This window comes from Hypomesus nipponensis, chromosome 12 (assembly GCF_054491055.1).
Source record: "Hypomesus nipponensis isolate SF chromosome 12, ASM5449105v1, whole genome shotgun sequence".
Taxonomy (NCBI): Eukaryota; Metazoa; Chordata; class Actinopteri; order Osmeriformes; family Osmeridae; genus Hypomesus; species Hypomesus nipponensis.
In genome coordinates, this window is record NC_140372.1 from 8,494,905 (window position 1) to 8,511,911 (window position 17,007).

General features: G+C 49.8%; 1 protein-coding gene across 1 annotated transcript in view; it reads left to right on the forward strand.

Annotated features, from left to right (window-relative positions):
* Positions 1-14,432, forward strand: part of LOC146260909 (zinc finger protein GLI2-like) — a 41,745-nt gene extending 27,313 nt beyond the window's left edge. Inside the window, 10 exon segments of the mRNA XM_084668376.1 lie at positions 2,452-2,653; positions 2,898-3,093; positions 3,866-3,976; positions 5,083-5,223; positions 7,044-7,193; positions 7,619-7,783; positions 8,642-8,923; positions 10,380-10,743; positions 10,958-11,271; positions 11,274-14,432. Coding sequence (XP_084524502.1) covers positions 2,452-2,653; positions 2,898-3,093; positions 3,866-3,976; positions 5,083-5,223; positions 7,044-7,193; positions 7,619-7,783; positions 8,642-8,923; positions 10,380-10,743; positions 10,958-11,271; positions 11,274-13,193 — 3,845 coding nt within the window. The 3' untranslated portion in view covers positions 13,194-14,432.
* Positions 14,433-17,007: the final 2,575 nt, after the last annotated feature.

The window sequence follows — 17,007 nt, forward strand, 5'->3', positions numbered from 1 at the left end:
TTTAGCACAGTTAGACACAGTCCCAGCAGTCCCAGTCACTCTGGACTGTGGTGTGGACGGATACCCAGGTGAAAAAAATCCTGCCGTGGACCAAACACAATTACTGTAAACACGGCCCAGGAGGCCTGGCCGTGGAGGGCCGTGAAAAGCCCAATGACACAGCCTCTTAGGACCAGCGGGATGGGGGTCTCCCCCCCCCCCCCCCCCCCACACACACACACACCCTCACCCCTCAGGAGGGGAGCGCAGCAGAGCTGGGCTGGGCTAGGCTGGGGCTGGCTGCTGACATAAATCACAGGGGGAGACCAGGAGGCTAGGCGAACGGCAGCCTGGGCTTTTCCATTTCCTCATTTATCAAGGGAAGTGGCACATTAATAAACACATCTCCCCAGAGGTGAGCAGAGTAACACAGATAAATCAGGCTGCCATTCCTGAACGGCTCTTCCCTACTCACTCAAACCAGGCTGTTAATGCAATGCAAATACCGTCTAAATTCACCAGTGGCTTTTCCACCAGGAAGACCTTGACTTAACGGCTGGTTAACTACCTAAATTACACATCCTCTGCCCCCCCCCCCCCCCCTCTGTCCCTCATGCACAATTTCTTTAGCAGCTCTTGGGGAATGTCTCTATAAGTGTCACAGCAGACAGAACCCCTGGCAGGTTGTCAAGTTTTATACATGTTTGTTGCATCATCCAAAGTTTGTCTGCGTCCCAACAGGAAGTCTCAGAGTAGCGAGATTGAGAACATATGTCAAATGGGACTCCACCGAAGAGAAATACTCCCAGCAAAGAATCATCTGAGAGACATACGTAACTGTCATGAAAAGAGCCTCAAAATATAGTTAAACCCAGTAGAGCAAGAGCACCAGGCCACTTTCTAGTTGTTCAACAACGAAGAGATTGAGTTTCTGCTGTTTGAAGCACGCACACACACACGCGCACACACACACACACACACACACACACACATGACTGAGCTGTTAGCCGTAATGGACGTCCGGTTGCCAGTGCCTTGGGTAATGACCACACTGGTCCCAATCCCAACCTGCTGAGGGGTTTACGACTGCTCCGGCTCCACCAACACCACAGCTAATGTGGAGCACCTGTTGGGCCCACAGCAACTGGCTGACTGCTCCTTCTGCTGACACAACAGTCAGTAAAAGTCCAGTCAGGGCAGAGGGCCAGCTGCCACAGATAAACAGACTTTTAACCACCAGTTGCGTTTAGATACAGCATCAAACTTCATTAGTATTCATTAGCATAGACCTTTTTACAAGCGTGTATCTGTAATGGTGGTGTATGTCCGACAGTAAAAGGACTGCTCTGGTCCAAATCAGTAGCATGGCCTCCACTTCATCCGGATGTTTCACGGATTCGGATTCATCAGATCTGTGTCGACGTAGATGATCACTGCTGTATTTCACACCAGGTTTGAGACCATTAAATAAAGCGCAGGCACATTTGCATGAAGGACTGGGAACGTGAGATCGATCTGAACATTCTGCATACATTTCCTCATTGTCGAAATCAATTCCTCTAAATTGGCCTCGTTTGCCAAAGTGAGGAGTGAGCCTGACACTAAGATGTTTATCAGAGTAATTACTTCGGATTATTCTGGAAAAGATTGATCATTCTGACTCTGCATCTAAATGAGGCCACGATGTGTTAACAAATCCAGAATGTTTCTGCTCGGTTTGCCTTACCTTCACCCACCTTTTCAGATGCTGTGTGTTTTGGATGTGTCGTCAAACAAATTCTAAGTTATATACACTGGAAATGTGTGTTAGTAGGGTACATTAAAATGAAGTTCTTTAGATAAAAGTAAGAAAGTTGTTTTCTTCTAATGTAGGCAGGACTTCACTCCACCATCCCCACCAACTCCAGGAAGGATGAGTTGATATTTTACTGCACAATATCATCCTGCCAGGCCCAGTTTCCATCACCTCATACAAATTGTTTACTGTATTAGCTGTGAATCAATCTTGAGCACTTATTGATAGGCCTGTTCTATTTCCTGGGGGTGTGAGTGTCGGAGGGAGGCTGTGTGAACATCAATCACCGGGTCCCGGCAGGCAGGAGCAGCGGTCCGCCAGGTCTGCCGCTCCCGAAATAGCACGCCGCTGGGCAGGATGCGAAAATGACACAATGATGCAGCTCAAGAGTGACTCAATAGATTTGGGCTGGATGGAATTACTCTTTTTTAAGTCGCAAACATTCATAATCCCGTGCGGTAAGTGGGTGCCCCCCTTAGGGAGAGGCCCTGCTGTGCAGAGGACTTCACCAGGGTGGAGAGAGGGTTTGGGAGGAAGGGTAGAAAGACAGCGTCATGAGTTGAATGCATTCCTCAGACTCGTTCATGATCCAGTGTCTAGGGAAATGTCCAAATGACAGAGAGAAAAAAGTTTGATACGTTCGTTGACATGCCTGCGTGCTGATTTGTGCTCCACAGTGTCGCGCTTCGCCAGCCCCAGACTCACCCCCAGACTGAGCAGGAAGAGAGCTTTGTCCATCTCTCCCCTGTCCGACGCCAGCATCGACCTGCAGACCATGATCCGCACGTCGCCCAACTCCCTGGTGGCCTACATCAACAACTCTCGCTCCAGCTCTGCAGCCTCCAGCTCCTATGGACACCTCTCTGTGGGGGGCATCAGGTACCACTGCATACAAACACACACACTCTGGTCTGACGTCTGCTTCTTGGCTGGTCTAAAAGAGAAAGTACTCCCTTTCTTGTTCCGCATGTTTCTTGGTGAGGATTTTATACACTTAATAGAGTAAATGTGGTATTTCTTTACAGTAAACAGCCAACTTCCAACACAAGATGATGTAAATGTGGTACTAGAGTTTGTGGGATGTCATTCATGACCTGTTCATATGCTCTTGTCTGGTTGGCAGCCCCTCTTTCCCGTTCCCCCATCCCATCAACCCCATGGCCTACCAGCAGCTGCTGTCCCAGCAGAGGGGGCTGAGTGCCTTCGGTCACACCCCTCCCCTCATCCAGCCTTCGCCCACCTTCTCCAGCCGCCAGCACGCCACTTTAGGTCTCACCTCCCTGCCCCCCTCAGTCCACCACAACGACATCCAGGCCAAGGTAAGGCCCCGTCCAATAACACCCGCTGTGGGGAGGGACTTGAAGTATGTCCCATAGGCAATCATTTTCTTTGTCTGAACTCAAAGATTTTGTTTCAAAGTGGTAGCGATGGCTGTATAGCTCTCCCCCTTTATCGTCTTTTGTGTACAAAAGTTGAGGTTTGTGGCGGTCCTGCCTGTGCATTTGTGATCATTCCATTCACTGAGATGTCCTACTGAATCTAAACTTTGTCTGGGTAAAGACGGCTTTAATGTAGACCTCCTCATTCCCACAACCCACATAGTGGCAACCCAGGCTGCAGGCTTCGTGTGTCATAAACACAGCCTTGAAGACAGGCCGATTCCTCCTGCCCTGATCTAAAGCACATTGCCGTGGTTCAGGGCAATCACTGTCAGCATTATTATTGCGCGGTTCAAACCCACGCACATTGGCCAAGTCAGCACAACAGTGTCTCGTGACTCTGCAGCCTATCAACAGGGAGAGCCATCGTTCCGCCGGAGCGTCCTCTCATCTCCCTCCAGGAGTCACATGAGGTTTGCAGGACTGAGCTCACTCCCTAGAAGTTTCCATGTACATCCATTCATCAGAGAAACAGCTAGACTGTTTAGTCTCCTCGGTGGGTCACCTTTGAAAAAAGGGGTTTTACTGTCACAGGCACGTGACACACTGAGAATACACAGGGTACACTGTTAACACGCGCTCGCCTCACATCTTCTCTCCTCTCCCTCTCCCCTCCTCTCCGGTCCACCTCTACCTCCCTTTTTCTTCCCAGAATCCTAATGGAGACTCGGCAGTCAGCAGCACAGTCAATCCTATGATCACCAAAAGGTCAAAGGTGAAGATGGAGACGGAGGTGGCGAGGTCACTGTCCCCCTGTTCACCGGTAAGAGGCTCGGCTGTTTCACCAGTCCACTGCAGCTACTGGGGACAGTCCTACTCAGGACATGGATGGGACAGATGATGACGGTCTGATTAGAGTGATGTGACGGAGGCCTTCAAAGAGGCGGAGCTGAGGTTAAACGTCAGCCCCTGCAGTGCTCTGCGTACGCTTATCTCTGATGGATGCATCTTTTCCCTCTGAACACTGGGTCCTGATCAATGGCGTGGCACAGACCCCTGGGAAGCCCAGTTCCCTGACCCGCTTCCCTCCTCGGGCGCCGGGAAAAACTCCATGTGATAAGAGCTTTGCATCCATTTGTTTGTTCCCTCCTTCCCTGGCCACTGTAAACTGTGCCAGAGCACTTCATTTTCATGAAATATCGGCCGGCTGTTATTGTCATCTGAAGCCTCCCCCCCCCCCTCTTCTTCCCTCTCTTTCTTTCTTTTTTTCTTCGCCGGGCTCATTCTCTTTTCTTTTGACAAATTTGCGCCTCCTCTCCGATTCCGAGGCAGGTTTGGCCGTGATGCATGAGGATGGCAAAGCCCACAGTCGTCTTGGGGCCAGTAGAATTGATGAAGATAGCACGCGGGGCAGAGATAAACATGCTGCAGTCAGCAGGTTGGGGGTGTGGTGCGCCGTGGCGGCTTGTGTAGAAGCTCGGCGCTGCACTGGGAGAGCCGGGAGGACAGCGCGGGAACGGTCTCCAGCCAGACAGCCTCAACGTGTGACCCGACCCCCCCTACCCCCTCCCCCAGCAGAGAGCAAAGCTAACGCGGTCTTTTAATCCACTGCCACCGCCTTCACCCAAATGAATCTGTGTTGAAAACGCAGGGATATTTAAGAAAGCACACAGCGACACGTAGGAGCACTTTGAACCTTTTAAGAGCGGAAAGCGGCTTGAGCAACTCAAGATGGATTGGAGGAAGTGCAGGAAAATGTGAGGTGGGGGGGGGAGAAGATTGTGGGGTTAAAAGTTAGTTAAAAAAAAGAATAATAATTACGAAAGAAAGAAAAAAAGAAGCAGGCAGATTGACAGTTAAGACAGTAAAGGGCCAATGAGTTGCGTCCTGCTGTGGAGGGGTGTCTGATGCTGTCCTGCCTCCACACAGGACCATCTGGGTGGCATGCTGGACCTGAAGGAGGATCTGGACAAGGATGAATGTAAGCAGGAACCTGAGATGGTGTACGAGACCAACTGCCACTGGGACGGCTGCTGCAAGGAGTACGACACTCAAGACCAGCTGGTCCATGTAAGAAGGGGACTGGGTTTGTGTGTGTGTGTGTGTGTGTGTGTGTGTGTGTGTGTGTGTGTGTGTGTGTGTGTGTGTGTGTGTGTGTGTGTGGTATATGTGCTACCTTCCTATGATTTAGCCTGCCACCTGCTTAGAGCTGGCCTTGTGGCAAATAAGAGAATAATCGTACCCTACTCCATTGTTCTACTTTAAACCCAGAGCAACTGAAAATTAGTCTGTATTACTTCTAGCAGAGATTAGCACAAGGCCAGAGGCAGGTAGCTAATGAGTGTGTGTTGATAGCTGAGCCTGCCAGTGCAGCTGTGTCACAGCCAGGCTCATTGACCCCCGGTCTGTATGAGCCGCATGACCTTTGACCCCAGAAAGGCCTGGCAGAAAGCCCTCCCCCAGGAACTTTAAATGTCCTCCCTTGGCTGGTCCCAAAGTCCCATCAGACAAAGTCAGTTTGGCTCTCAAACAAACTATTATTCAGCTTCTGTAAGATGTTGTCGTTTAGCTTCTTGAACCTTCTGTAACTGTCCATCCCAGCCTGTAGGGGCTTTGATGGATTTGGGACATACCGGGCCGCCAGTGAGGCAGAGAGAGAAGTAAGCAGTGTTCCGTGTCCGGGGGGCACTGTTACAGAAGCAGCTCAGAGCACAGCCTCCCCCCATTATCTCTGCTCATTGTTTCTCTGAGTCACAGGGGCTCAGGAGGATTTGCACTAAATTACACCCCGCTGAATGTTTAGTTGCTCTCCGAGATCTCTCCTAATGATAGGCCGGGATGGTTTGGGTTGGAGACAAAGAGACGCTTGTTTGAGAGCGCATGTTCGCCCACCAGCATGTGTCCAGGGCTAAATGATCCACCCCTGGACATTAAACCAACAACTCGCCCAGGCTCTGTGGCCTGAGGAATAGGCTGCCCTTTACCACAATGATGGCCCTTGTCACCAACTGTGTTTGCGTAAATGCACTGGCCTCAGCACAGCTGGATGGATGGAAAGCTGAGCCCGTGGCCCCGGTACCCACAAGGATTTGGGACATTTCTAAAAACGTTGTCATTAAGGGATCCAAGGAAACTATGGCGTTTGGGTGATCCCACCACACTTAACCACTGAGTGGTCCTGTGCACTCAAACACTACAGCCTAATGAGGGAATGCTTTCAAGTGCACTATACCTGTCCAAACTCATCCACCCCAGGCTTGGCCAGAGAGACACCACATCAATCTTGGAGAGGGGTTTCCAATGTGGAAGAGAGCAATTCCGGCAAATTAAAGTGTTACACCCCATACATATACAAACAGAGCGAAGTGGGGCATTTGACGGACGATTGATTGGAGCTTAATTCTCCAGTCAGAGAATCCTTCTCGAGAAAAAACAGGGATCTCATCTATCAAACGCCGGTGACTCCTGCAAGCGGGCCTTCATTTGTGCATACCAAAAACCACAATCACCCTGCTTTTTTCATGTCTGACAAACGCAAGGTAAACTCCAAACTTTGATTGATGACACCCCTAAAAATGTTCTTTGATAAGCAAATGGCGGCACTGTCACAAATTGCCTTATTGAAATCCCCTTTTTTTTCTCACCTGTTTTGATGTTCTTTATAACACAACACAGAATCACATTCAACAAAAGGGAATAACATTTGTGTGAAGTCGATATACTTGGAAATCAGGTAGCTGAGTGTGTTCTGCTCAGGTCAGATAAGACTCCCATGCTAAAGATAAATATCCATATTGCAAAACAGTGTTTATGAATACAAGTGTACATATGGTCTGTGAGCTCAAGCGGGAACTAACCTTCTCCGTATGTGTGCGCGTGTGTGTCTGCAGCACATCAATAATGACCACATCCACGGAGAGAAGAAGGAGTTTGTGTGCCGCTGGAGCGAGTGCTCTCGGGAGCAGAAGCCCTTCAAGGCTCAGTACATGCTGGTGGTTCACATGCGCAGACACACTGGGGAGAAGCCACACAAGTGCACTGTGAGTAACTCATAGGCAGACTCTGCACCCCGCCGGGTATTCACCTTGGTAAACATTCCGCACCATACACCTACACGTGTACAAACTCTTTCTCCCTCACAAGCACAAACACCTACGAAGTCACTCAGGACATTTCTAAATCTGTGAAGCTGCAGTCAAGGATGACTTTCGAACAGTATAAATGCTGTTTTGCAAGCTTTCCTTCCCTTCAAACAAGAGTTTGTACTGTATGCTGTTGAGGATAAAGACATTAATATTGTCATAAATAGTCGTGCGATACATGCATCGAGAGCTATGACAAATTATTGACATCAAAATGTCAAAAAGTGGGAAAGTAAGGATGATCTTCATGTAAAGGTGCACGATGTCCTCATACCACAGTTGTTTTGACTGCTCGTTGTTGGGTGCGTTTCTCTCCATTCCAGTTTGAGGGATGCTCAAAGGCCTACTCCAGACTGGAGAACCTGAAGACGCACCTGCGCTCACATACGGGAGAGAAGCCGTACGTGTGTGAGCATGAGGGATGCAACAAAGCCTTCTCCAACGCCTCAGACCGTGCCAAGCACCAGAACCGTACACACTCCAACGAGGTACCCGCGTTCACAAGCCCCCCCCCCCCTCTCTCCGGCCCCTCACTGCCTTCACTTCAGACAGACTCCCTTATAGACTCCATTAGAAATTCTCTCAGACCTCCTTGAAGGAAACAGAGTACTATATTTTCTGACTTAAGCACTACCTTAAGCATTAGGAAAGTAAGAAGAGCTTAATGTGTTGTGAATATGCCACTGCCTGTCTGGCCCTGTTCGGGTTTAAATAGATCTGTTCAGGCTTTCTCTTATCATGTATGGTGATTGTTCTTGGACGCTCCTCCCCGCCCTATTATCCAGGGCTGTGTGTGTGTGTATGTGCACGTGTGCGTGTGTGCGTGTTCGTGCGCGCGCTCACTTGTGTGCAAGTATTTGTGTGCGTGTGTGCGTGTGTGTGTGTGGGCATGCCCGTGTGTGTCTACGCGTTAGTGTGAGTAAATAATGAGGTGCGGAACTAATGAGCACTGCAAGCCCACAATGCATTAGTGCGAATCAAGCCTATCCCCATGGAGAGGGACCACCTGCAGATCATGAATACAGAATGAAACCTGGAACCATTTCAACCCCCCGACAATCCATCAGGGGTGGGAGAGAGGATGGGAGATTGGGATCACAACATCCCATAGATCCACTAGTAACTCCAACTTTATTACCAGCGCCCATGAATCATACTGAGGCTGTTGGTAAAACCAGCATGTCACTGTTCTACATGCATAATTTATATCTCTAATTGCATGTTTACACCAACATCAAGTCACAGCTAATCTGAGTAAGTAGGAGAGAGTGAGACTCTAATTCAGAGTCATATATTTGACTGTTAGCGATACAATACCAACAGGCTAAAGTGGATCTCTTTCACAGAAACCCTACGTGTGCAAAATCCCCGGCTGCACCAAGCGCTACACAGACCCCAGCTCTCTCAGGAAGCACGTGAAGACCGTCCACGGGCCCGAGGCCCACGTCACCAAGAAGCAGCGCGGAGACCTCCCACCCCGGCCGCAGAACCCCCGGGAGAACGGCGAGAACGACGCCGGCTCCAAACCCAGCAGCAGGGGCGTGGAGGAGAAGCTGGAGGCCAACAGCACCTCCAGAGGCATGGAGGACTACCTGCAGGTCAAGTCCATCAAGACTGAAAACTCTGTGGTAAATGAATCTGTGAACTTCTCGATGGATGTAAACAACCCTGACGATGGTTCCTCGCTGGGTTGCAGTCACTAATCTGGGGCTGTACTTTTCTTGAACCTGGGTCTTTACATTCAGTTTTTTCTTCAATCTAATATCACACTAACAATAGCATGCAAATCTTATCTAACAATCCCCTAAATCTAATAATCTCCCTCTTTTTTAACAATCTCTGCTTGCTGCTCGAATGTATCCATCTTTCTCCCCTTCAAACATTCCTTAAGGACAGACATTACTAAGGTGAGCACAGCTTCTGTTGATCACCACATCCCCCCATTACAAATAACGACTGTCCTCATCCAACCATCTCACCACGTGACCAAAGTACAGAGAGTGAACAACGAGGTCCTGTCTGTAAATGTCTCCATTGTATTTGGCGTGTTGTGCATTACAAGGTCCTGCAGGTTCATTTGAAATGCTTGGTTACACACCAACATTGGCGATGTGTCTGTCCCAGCTGGACACTGTATGCCGATAGCGATGGGCCCTTCAAGTTTGACATTGTTTCCCAATCATGGGCCATTGTGTAACATGAAGCAATGCTGCCAGCCTTCACCCCACCCCCCGCTTTAAAGGACCCCCCCCCCCCTTCCTGATTATCCAGCCCAATTCCACAGTGGCAGGCAGATCTAACAGAAATCTAACCCTGCCAATGATAAAAGCCAATGCTAGATTAATATTCAAACATTGGGACTGTTTTTCTGTTCTGAACAAATAGCGGCAATGATCAAGCCGTGATTAAGACAGCTTTTAAGCTCTCAACGGGCCTGAATACATTTGCGTCCCTGGGTAGGCCGGGGAAATAGGTCTGATTCAAAGAGACAGCTCACCTTATTTGTCAGTTGTTTCTGGTGTCAATTCGCCAGACACGAACATACATGATTAATAGGAATGCTGCCATGATAGATCATAAATTCTCAGCCACTTAGCCAGGCGTGCTTTGACAAGCACCCTGAGGGAACTCTGCAACCGACCTGAGGTGGGAAAAAGATGCAAGATATGCACACAAATCTGTGTCAGCCATTGTTGGGGTGGGGGGGTGGGGGGGCGGTCCTCCGACATGACAGCTTGTACTCACGGAGGTGTTGTCGAAAGAGGACCCCAACATGCTTAACAACCCCAGATGAGAGGCCCAGTGTGCAGGCCTCATGCACTCCAGCATGCTTTCATCACACCCATTTTCAATTCACAGACAGACTACGAGAGCCACAATCAGAGGCTCCCCGGCCCTCATTATTTACTATTACAGTTAAGGGGGATTCAAAAGCTTCATGATTTACATCCTGTCGTTTTGTTGTTGCTGTTCCATTTTTCTCCCCGGTTGAGGACCTTGGTGTAAACATGGCTTCTGTTTATCCACTTTCTTCCTCCATCCCTCCCTCCCTCCCCCTCGCTCTCTCTCTCCGCCATCCTCCAGATGTATCAGTCCAGCCCTGGCGGCCAGTCGTCATGCAGCAGTGAGCCATCGCCACTTGGCAGCGCCACCAACCATGACAGTGGAGTAGAGATGGCCATGCTCAGCAGCGGGGGCAGCCTGGGGGACCTGAGTGCTCTGGACGACCCCCTGGCTCTGGACACCGCCACGTCCCCCGGGACAGGCACCATCATGGGGTCGGGAGGGGGCGCCGTGCTGGGTCTCCACCTGCGGAAGCAGCTCAACACCTGCCACCGGCTGGAGCACCTGAAGAAGGAGAGGCTGACCACGGTGAGGGACTCCTGCCAGTGGGCCAACACAGCGCCTCAGGGGACCCACACCAAGCTGCCACCCATACTGGCCAGCGGTGAGTCAGCAAAGTCACTATTTCAAAATAGAAGAAGAATCCGAATGATTCTGATGTTAGATGTCAGTGGTCAAGTCCACTGGGGTATTTGGCATGTCATCTTGACTGTTGCTTTTGAACAAGGAGGTTGACTTTAAGATCGATTGAAGTTCAAACATTTGTTCGAAGATGTCACGTGTAGTGTTGTCCTAACACAAATGTGCGTGTGTCTCAGGTTCCTTTCTGGAGACTGGGGGTCTGGGTGGCGGTACGACCTGCGTCCCCTGCCCCAGCCTGAGCGACCTCTTCCCTGGCAAGACGCCGGTGCTGAGCCAGCTGGGAGTGCGCCGCGACAGCTCCACCAGCACCACCAGCTCGGCCTACGCCCTCAGCCGCCGCTCCTCCGGCATCTCCCCCTGCTACTCCAGCCGCCGCTCCTCCGAGGCCTCCCAGTTCAGCCACCGCCACCACAACAACATCAGCTCGGCCGACTCCTACGACCCCATCTCCACCGACCTCTCCCGCCGCTCCAGCGAAGCCAGCCAGTGTGGCGGGGGGGAGGAGGAGGAGGAGGCCTCCCCAGCATGCTCAGCCTCACCCCGGCCCAGCACTACCGCCTCAAGGCGAAATACGCCGCCGCCACTGGGGGAGCCCCACCCACGCCCCTGCCCAGCATGGAGCGCATGAGCGCCAGGACGCGCATGGCGCTCTACGGGGAGCACCAGGAGGCGTGCGCGTACCCCTTTGGGGGCCACGTCGCGCCGAGGCGCTGCAGCGACACCGGCTACCCCTCCCGGAGTATGATGCCCCACGAGGCCCCCTCCAGCCTGCCTCGGCGGGCCAGCGACCCTGTCCGCCATGCCTCCCTGGAGCCCCAGTCCCAGCCTCTGTCCCCGGGCCAGCGCTACAACAGCCTGGGCAGCGTGCACCCCCTGGCCGGTGAGCGCCGCCACCTGGCCCTGCAGAGCTGCCCCTCGCGCTCTGACGGCGGCCTCCACCGCTACTCCTACGTCCCTCGCCCCCCCAGCATCTCCGAGAACGTCGCCATGGAGGCCGTGGCCGGCGACGCTGGCGGTCGGCTCGACGAGGAGGTGATGGTGCTTCCGGAGGACGTGGTCCGCTACACGCGCTCCCAGGACGTGGAGGCAGCCTCGAACCCGAGCCAATCGCCATACAGCAGGCACACGCAGGGCTTCCATGGGAACACAAACCCCCAGCAGGGGCAGTTGTACCACAGACGACGGATGGCGGTCGTGGATGCCAACATGACCCCGCCCGGCCAGGCTCCGCCTCCCTGTGCCCTGAGCCCGAGGCAGCAGCAGCCCCACCCCTCCTCTCCCAGAATCAACAAGAGCCACATGCCCGTCCAGTGGAACGAGGTCAGTTCAGGGAGCATGGAGGTCTCCTCCCAGCAGCTCAACAAGTTCAGCCACGGTAACCTCGCTGTGGTCCAACAAAAACACAACTTCAGCTCTTACCAGAACCTCAGCTCCAACCCACAGATGAATCAGAACCTGACGCTGGTTCCTCAGCAGAGATATCCACAGCCGAACTCCAACCCACGGATCAACTGTGTCCAACAACAAAGGATTCAGCCCCAGATCGCTAACCTGAATGAACCTGTAAACTTAGAGTATGGCTTCAACCAGAGTCTGGGGCCTAGCCATGCTAGCGCTAATGCTAATCAACGCCCAATCTGTGGCAACGTGACAGGGAACACCATGGACATACCCAGCCCCAACAGAAACCTCCTGACGATGCAGACTGTGGCTACACACAATAACAGGTCGCAAGTCACATTTGAGGATAACTGTGGAAATTGTGGAAGCCCTCGTCAGAATTATAACTCACTGTCCCAGAATGCCGTTCAAGGTGAAAATCAAGTACTCATGCAGCCGAGGCCTCCCCCTGACTCCAGGAGCCTGAACAGACAGCACTCTGGGACAGAAACACAAACCAACCTCAACCAAGTCTTCAGCAACTCTGAAGCTATGGCTAAAAGTCAAACGAGACCTGTTGAACGCCAGAGTAATGACAACGACAGCTTGGACGACAACGCCATGTACTACACGGGGCAGATTCAGGTCTTTGAGCCGGACAGTAATTTGAACCTTTCCATGTCTGCGATGGCGAATGTTCCTCCGTGTGGGCTGCGGGTGGACCAGGGCTCCCAGGGGCCCTGCTCCAGCCAGGTGTCCAGCAGTGAGAACTCGTCCCAGGCGGCAGAGCAGCCCCAGATCGATTTCGACACCCTGCTGGATGATGGGGACCACTCCAGCCTCATGTCGGGTACTTTGAGCCCTGGGCTCCTCCAGAGCCTATCCCAGACCTCCTCACGCCTCACCACTCCTCGGAACTCTGTCACCTTGCCCTCTGTGCCTGCTGGCTTGGGCAACATGGCCATTGGAGACATGAGCTCCCTGCTAACCGCCCTGGCGGAGGAGAGCAAGTTCCTGAACCTAATGTCCTAGCCTTCTGTGTTGCACTGTGGGAGAAGGAGGAGATGAGACGATCATATAGGCTGTTGCAGAAGGGTTCAAATTCTGACTTTTTTTATTTGCCCTACCTTGACCACTGACCTGGACATGAAGAATGTGTAAACATTTCAGAGGACTTGTTTTAGTACATGCCAAAACACCTGTTTCAATGTGTGACCTGTATTACCCTGTACAGTATTATTTGTCAAGGATTTAAGATGGCCGTTTTCTATCTTTTGAAAAGCCATATTTTACCTTTAGATGAGTAGGAATAATGTAAACCACAGCACAAGTATTTCAAAAGTTGTACATGAGAGTACAGTTCTGCAGTAAAACGAATGTACTAAGTGCCTGGCTAAGCCCAAGCATATGCATGAGCATATGATACACTACAAACTGAAACAGGTCCAATGTATTTGGATTTTTTTTTTTCATCATTTACTTACAGTATTTAAGGACATACACTGTAGAATTGGAAAATTATGTGAATAACTTGATCTAAAAGATTTCGTTCTTTCATATGAACTCATTGGAAACAAATGTACTTTCTATCATTGAGACTGCAGAGAGAAACAAGGCAGGGATAGAGAGAAAGCTTTCCTACTGTCTACTAAGTCTTGGCAAGTTTATTTTCAGTGTTCTTTGCGAGCCTTTATGTGATTGTGCTGTTGCTCTGACTTTCACTGTTGAGATTAATAGTGACAACACAATGTCAGACAATTGAGACGTGAGTTGTGACTGGAATTAAAGACCCATTTCAAAGGAATATGCACATACTTGATAGGCTACATATTCTGTGTAAATGAGATTCCAATTACTGTATTATTTTTCATTATTTTAGTCCAAAAGCTTTTTTTGTGAAAAGGGCAAAGGACTACAGGCAATAGGCCTAATCAGAGGCTCTGAGCTATAATCGCAAGGAATTACAATTGTCTTTTGTACATTATCATGCCAGCATATTGTGCTGAATATGTAAATAATTTTGTACATTTTTATGAAATATAATATTGTTGTCATTTTTTAAGTGCCGTGTGTGATTAATCATTTGAAAGTATATGTCTTTGTGGGATATACATGGACTGGATGTGTAGTTTGCCTATAAATTGGCCTAAACCACTGTAATTCATATGGCCGTAAACACTGCATGAGTCAAAGGTGAATCCTCTCTCTCACATACATTAACTGTACGGCACCACTACTGTAACTCCCATGTATAAACACCTCTCTCCAATGTTCAATTATGAAATATAAATACACAGTATATCATTTCTTCGCCCCCTTCTCTGTGTAAAACTGCATGTAGATTATTCATTAGCTGAATTCATTTTTTTTTTTCAGTCCTGCTTTAATCTTAGAAGTATATGAGTGTTGATTGCTTAAATAATGCAGGAGCAAACTTGAGTCTTTGAAGCCTGATGCCATCCCTTGCCGACAATGCATTTTTCTTCTTATCAAACAGTATGTAAGACATTCTTGCGAGGCAATTACAATGCTTTGAAATCTATTCTCCTGACCCCATCTTACCTTAGGGCTGGCATGGCTGCAATGTCAATTCTTGATAAAAGCATTAAAGGTTTAGGAAAAAATGTTAGCCCCATGCAGGCTGTAGCTGAAGTGAACCTGCATGTACTTCAAAATTAGCCATGGCAGCAGGACTCTGAGGAAAAGGCAGCTGAAACCACATAAAACACAACCCAGTTGTGAAGAGCGAGGGCCTGGGACCAGGCAGCAGACTTTTTCACCCGCCGCAAATGATTCGATTCTGTCAGAGTATTCAGCGGAGGATACGTCTGATCTGAAAGTTTTGATTGCTTTTGCCACTGTGATTCCTTATTCTCTCAGAGAAACGAGAGAGGGGGAAAATAGCCCTAGGACACAAACTTTTAGGCACAGAGCAAGAGGTAAAGAGGAGAATCAATCTGATCCTTCATTCAACTGTAACACCTCTACTGATGAAGATGATTGGATGTGAGGAATACCCTGCTGTTTCAATATGCATGGGCTAAAAGTGAAAGCGTGTTAAAAAATACAATTAGGTTCAAGGGCTGCACCAATCTCCTATGGCTGACATGTAAGGATCAATGAAATCAGCATTGTTCCTAAAGAATCTACAATTTTATAAGCAGCCAGACATGAGTAATTTCACATGAATGGCAGATTATCTAAAATGATATGAAGTGGCCTAAGAAAATATAATGGAGCCAATGAGATCAAGGACTTCTGTCTTCTGTCAAACTTGGCTTTAGGTATTATATTGATATAGTCCAACATTGTATCCCTGGTAGTCTCTGATCTTCATGAGACAGACAGGCAGAGAGACAGACAGACTTTGCTTCTCCCCTCGTCCCTCCCCTCCTGTCTCATATCTGTCAGGCTGAGTTCTTCTAACCCTGAGCTTCAGTTCTCCTGTGACACACGCTTCCACTCCGTCTTTAATATGTGCGTCGATCTCCACAGCTTCATCCAGAGTCACACAGCCAGAAGACTTCTTCTCTTCCCTGCACTTGGCTGGCTCAACCTGCACTCACTTCCAGACGGAATCGTCGAGTGCCGCAAGTAAACTCCAAAGTGTTGCTCACTGCATATGATGTTATGGGAGTGGCGATTTACAAGCACGGCTCATCACAGGGCTCATGTAGCTGGGCCCCTAAAACCACGACAGAAGACGGGTCTGTTGTGAATTAAACCGGCTTTGAGGAATGCATTTTACTGCATGTCCTGCATTCTCCAGGGCCCTTGGGAAACCTGATTTATAGAGCCTCTTTATGAGTGACGAGGGTTTCATCGCTCAGACACCCCTCCGACCACGCAGCTGCCCGCTCCCGTCAGCTTCACACACACGCGGAGTAGCGCGGCACGGGCGGAACGCGCACGAGGCACGGGCAGAGCTCCGCTCACCAACACATCACAGTGCCGCCAGGGAACACTGCCTCTAACAGCGGACTGACGGGCCAGGGGGTTAGAGCTCAGGTCCAACTCCATGACTATAGAATAGAACGTTTTTTATGAAGATACATAATACATACATCATAACGTGTAAGAAACATGGGTAGTAAAATAGTTGAATTGAATTAGTGATTTGATATCAGTTTACATATCAGTCTTAATATAAGAACACTGGCATGAAAGTGGCCCACCCTTTTTACGATGAAATCCATCATTGGATCATACACTGAGTAAATCAAAAAGTCACAGTCCACATGTCCATCATTAGTACACACTGTAAGTCAAGCATAACATGACCATGGCGACATCCACAGGTTGACATTCCCACAAGCTGCAGTCACCCATGTATAGCTTCATGCGGTGGAGCCGGTGAGGGGTTCCTGCAGCACGCAGAGTATCTAACTCAGGAAGGGGCCAGCACTCCTCAGGGCTAATGATGCTTTAATACAGTACCGCTGTCCTCCTGAACACCAGCTTGACTGATTGGGTGAGCAATGAGAGCAAGGCAGAGTGCTGCGAGCACATGCTGGACAATCAATCAATTAACCAAGCAGGCAGGCAGCTTGGAACTGGCAGGCCAGCCCTCCTAATTAACAGGCAGAGGTTAGGTGCTCTCGCTGTAATCACACGTCGCTGAGAAGAAGGACACAAGCAGCCACCCCCCAGGCCATTAGAAAGAGGTGACAGTACTGTTAACGTTGACATGAGGTCATGTTGACTTTATTTGTCATTATGAATCATTGTGCTTTCCTGAAGGCGCTACTGGACTTTGTTTTGAAAAGGGAAATTTGCAGGTGTTATCACTGTTGACAAGTATAATGCGTACACTGGGACGTTGTGAATGGTTGAAATTGTTGACCAA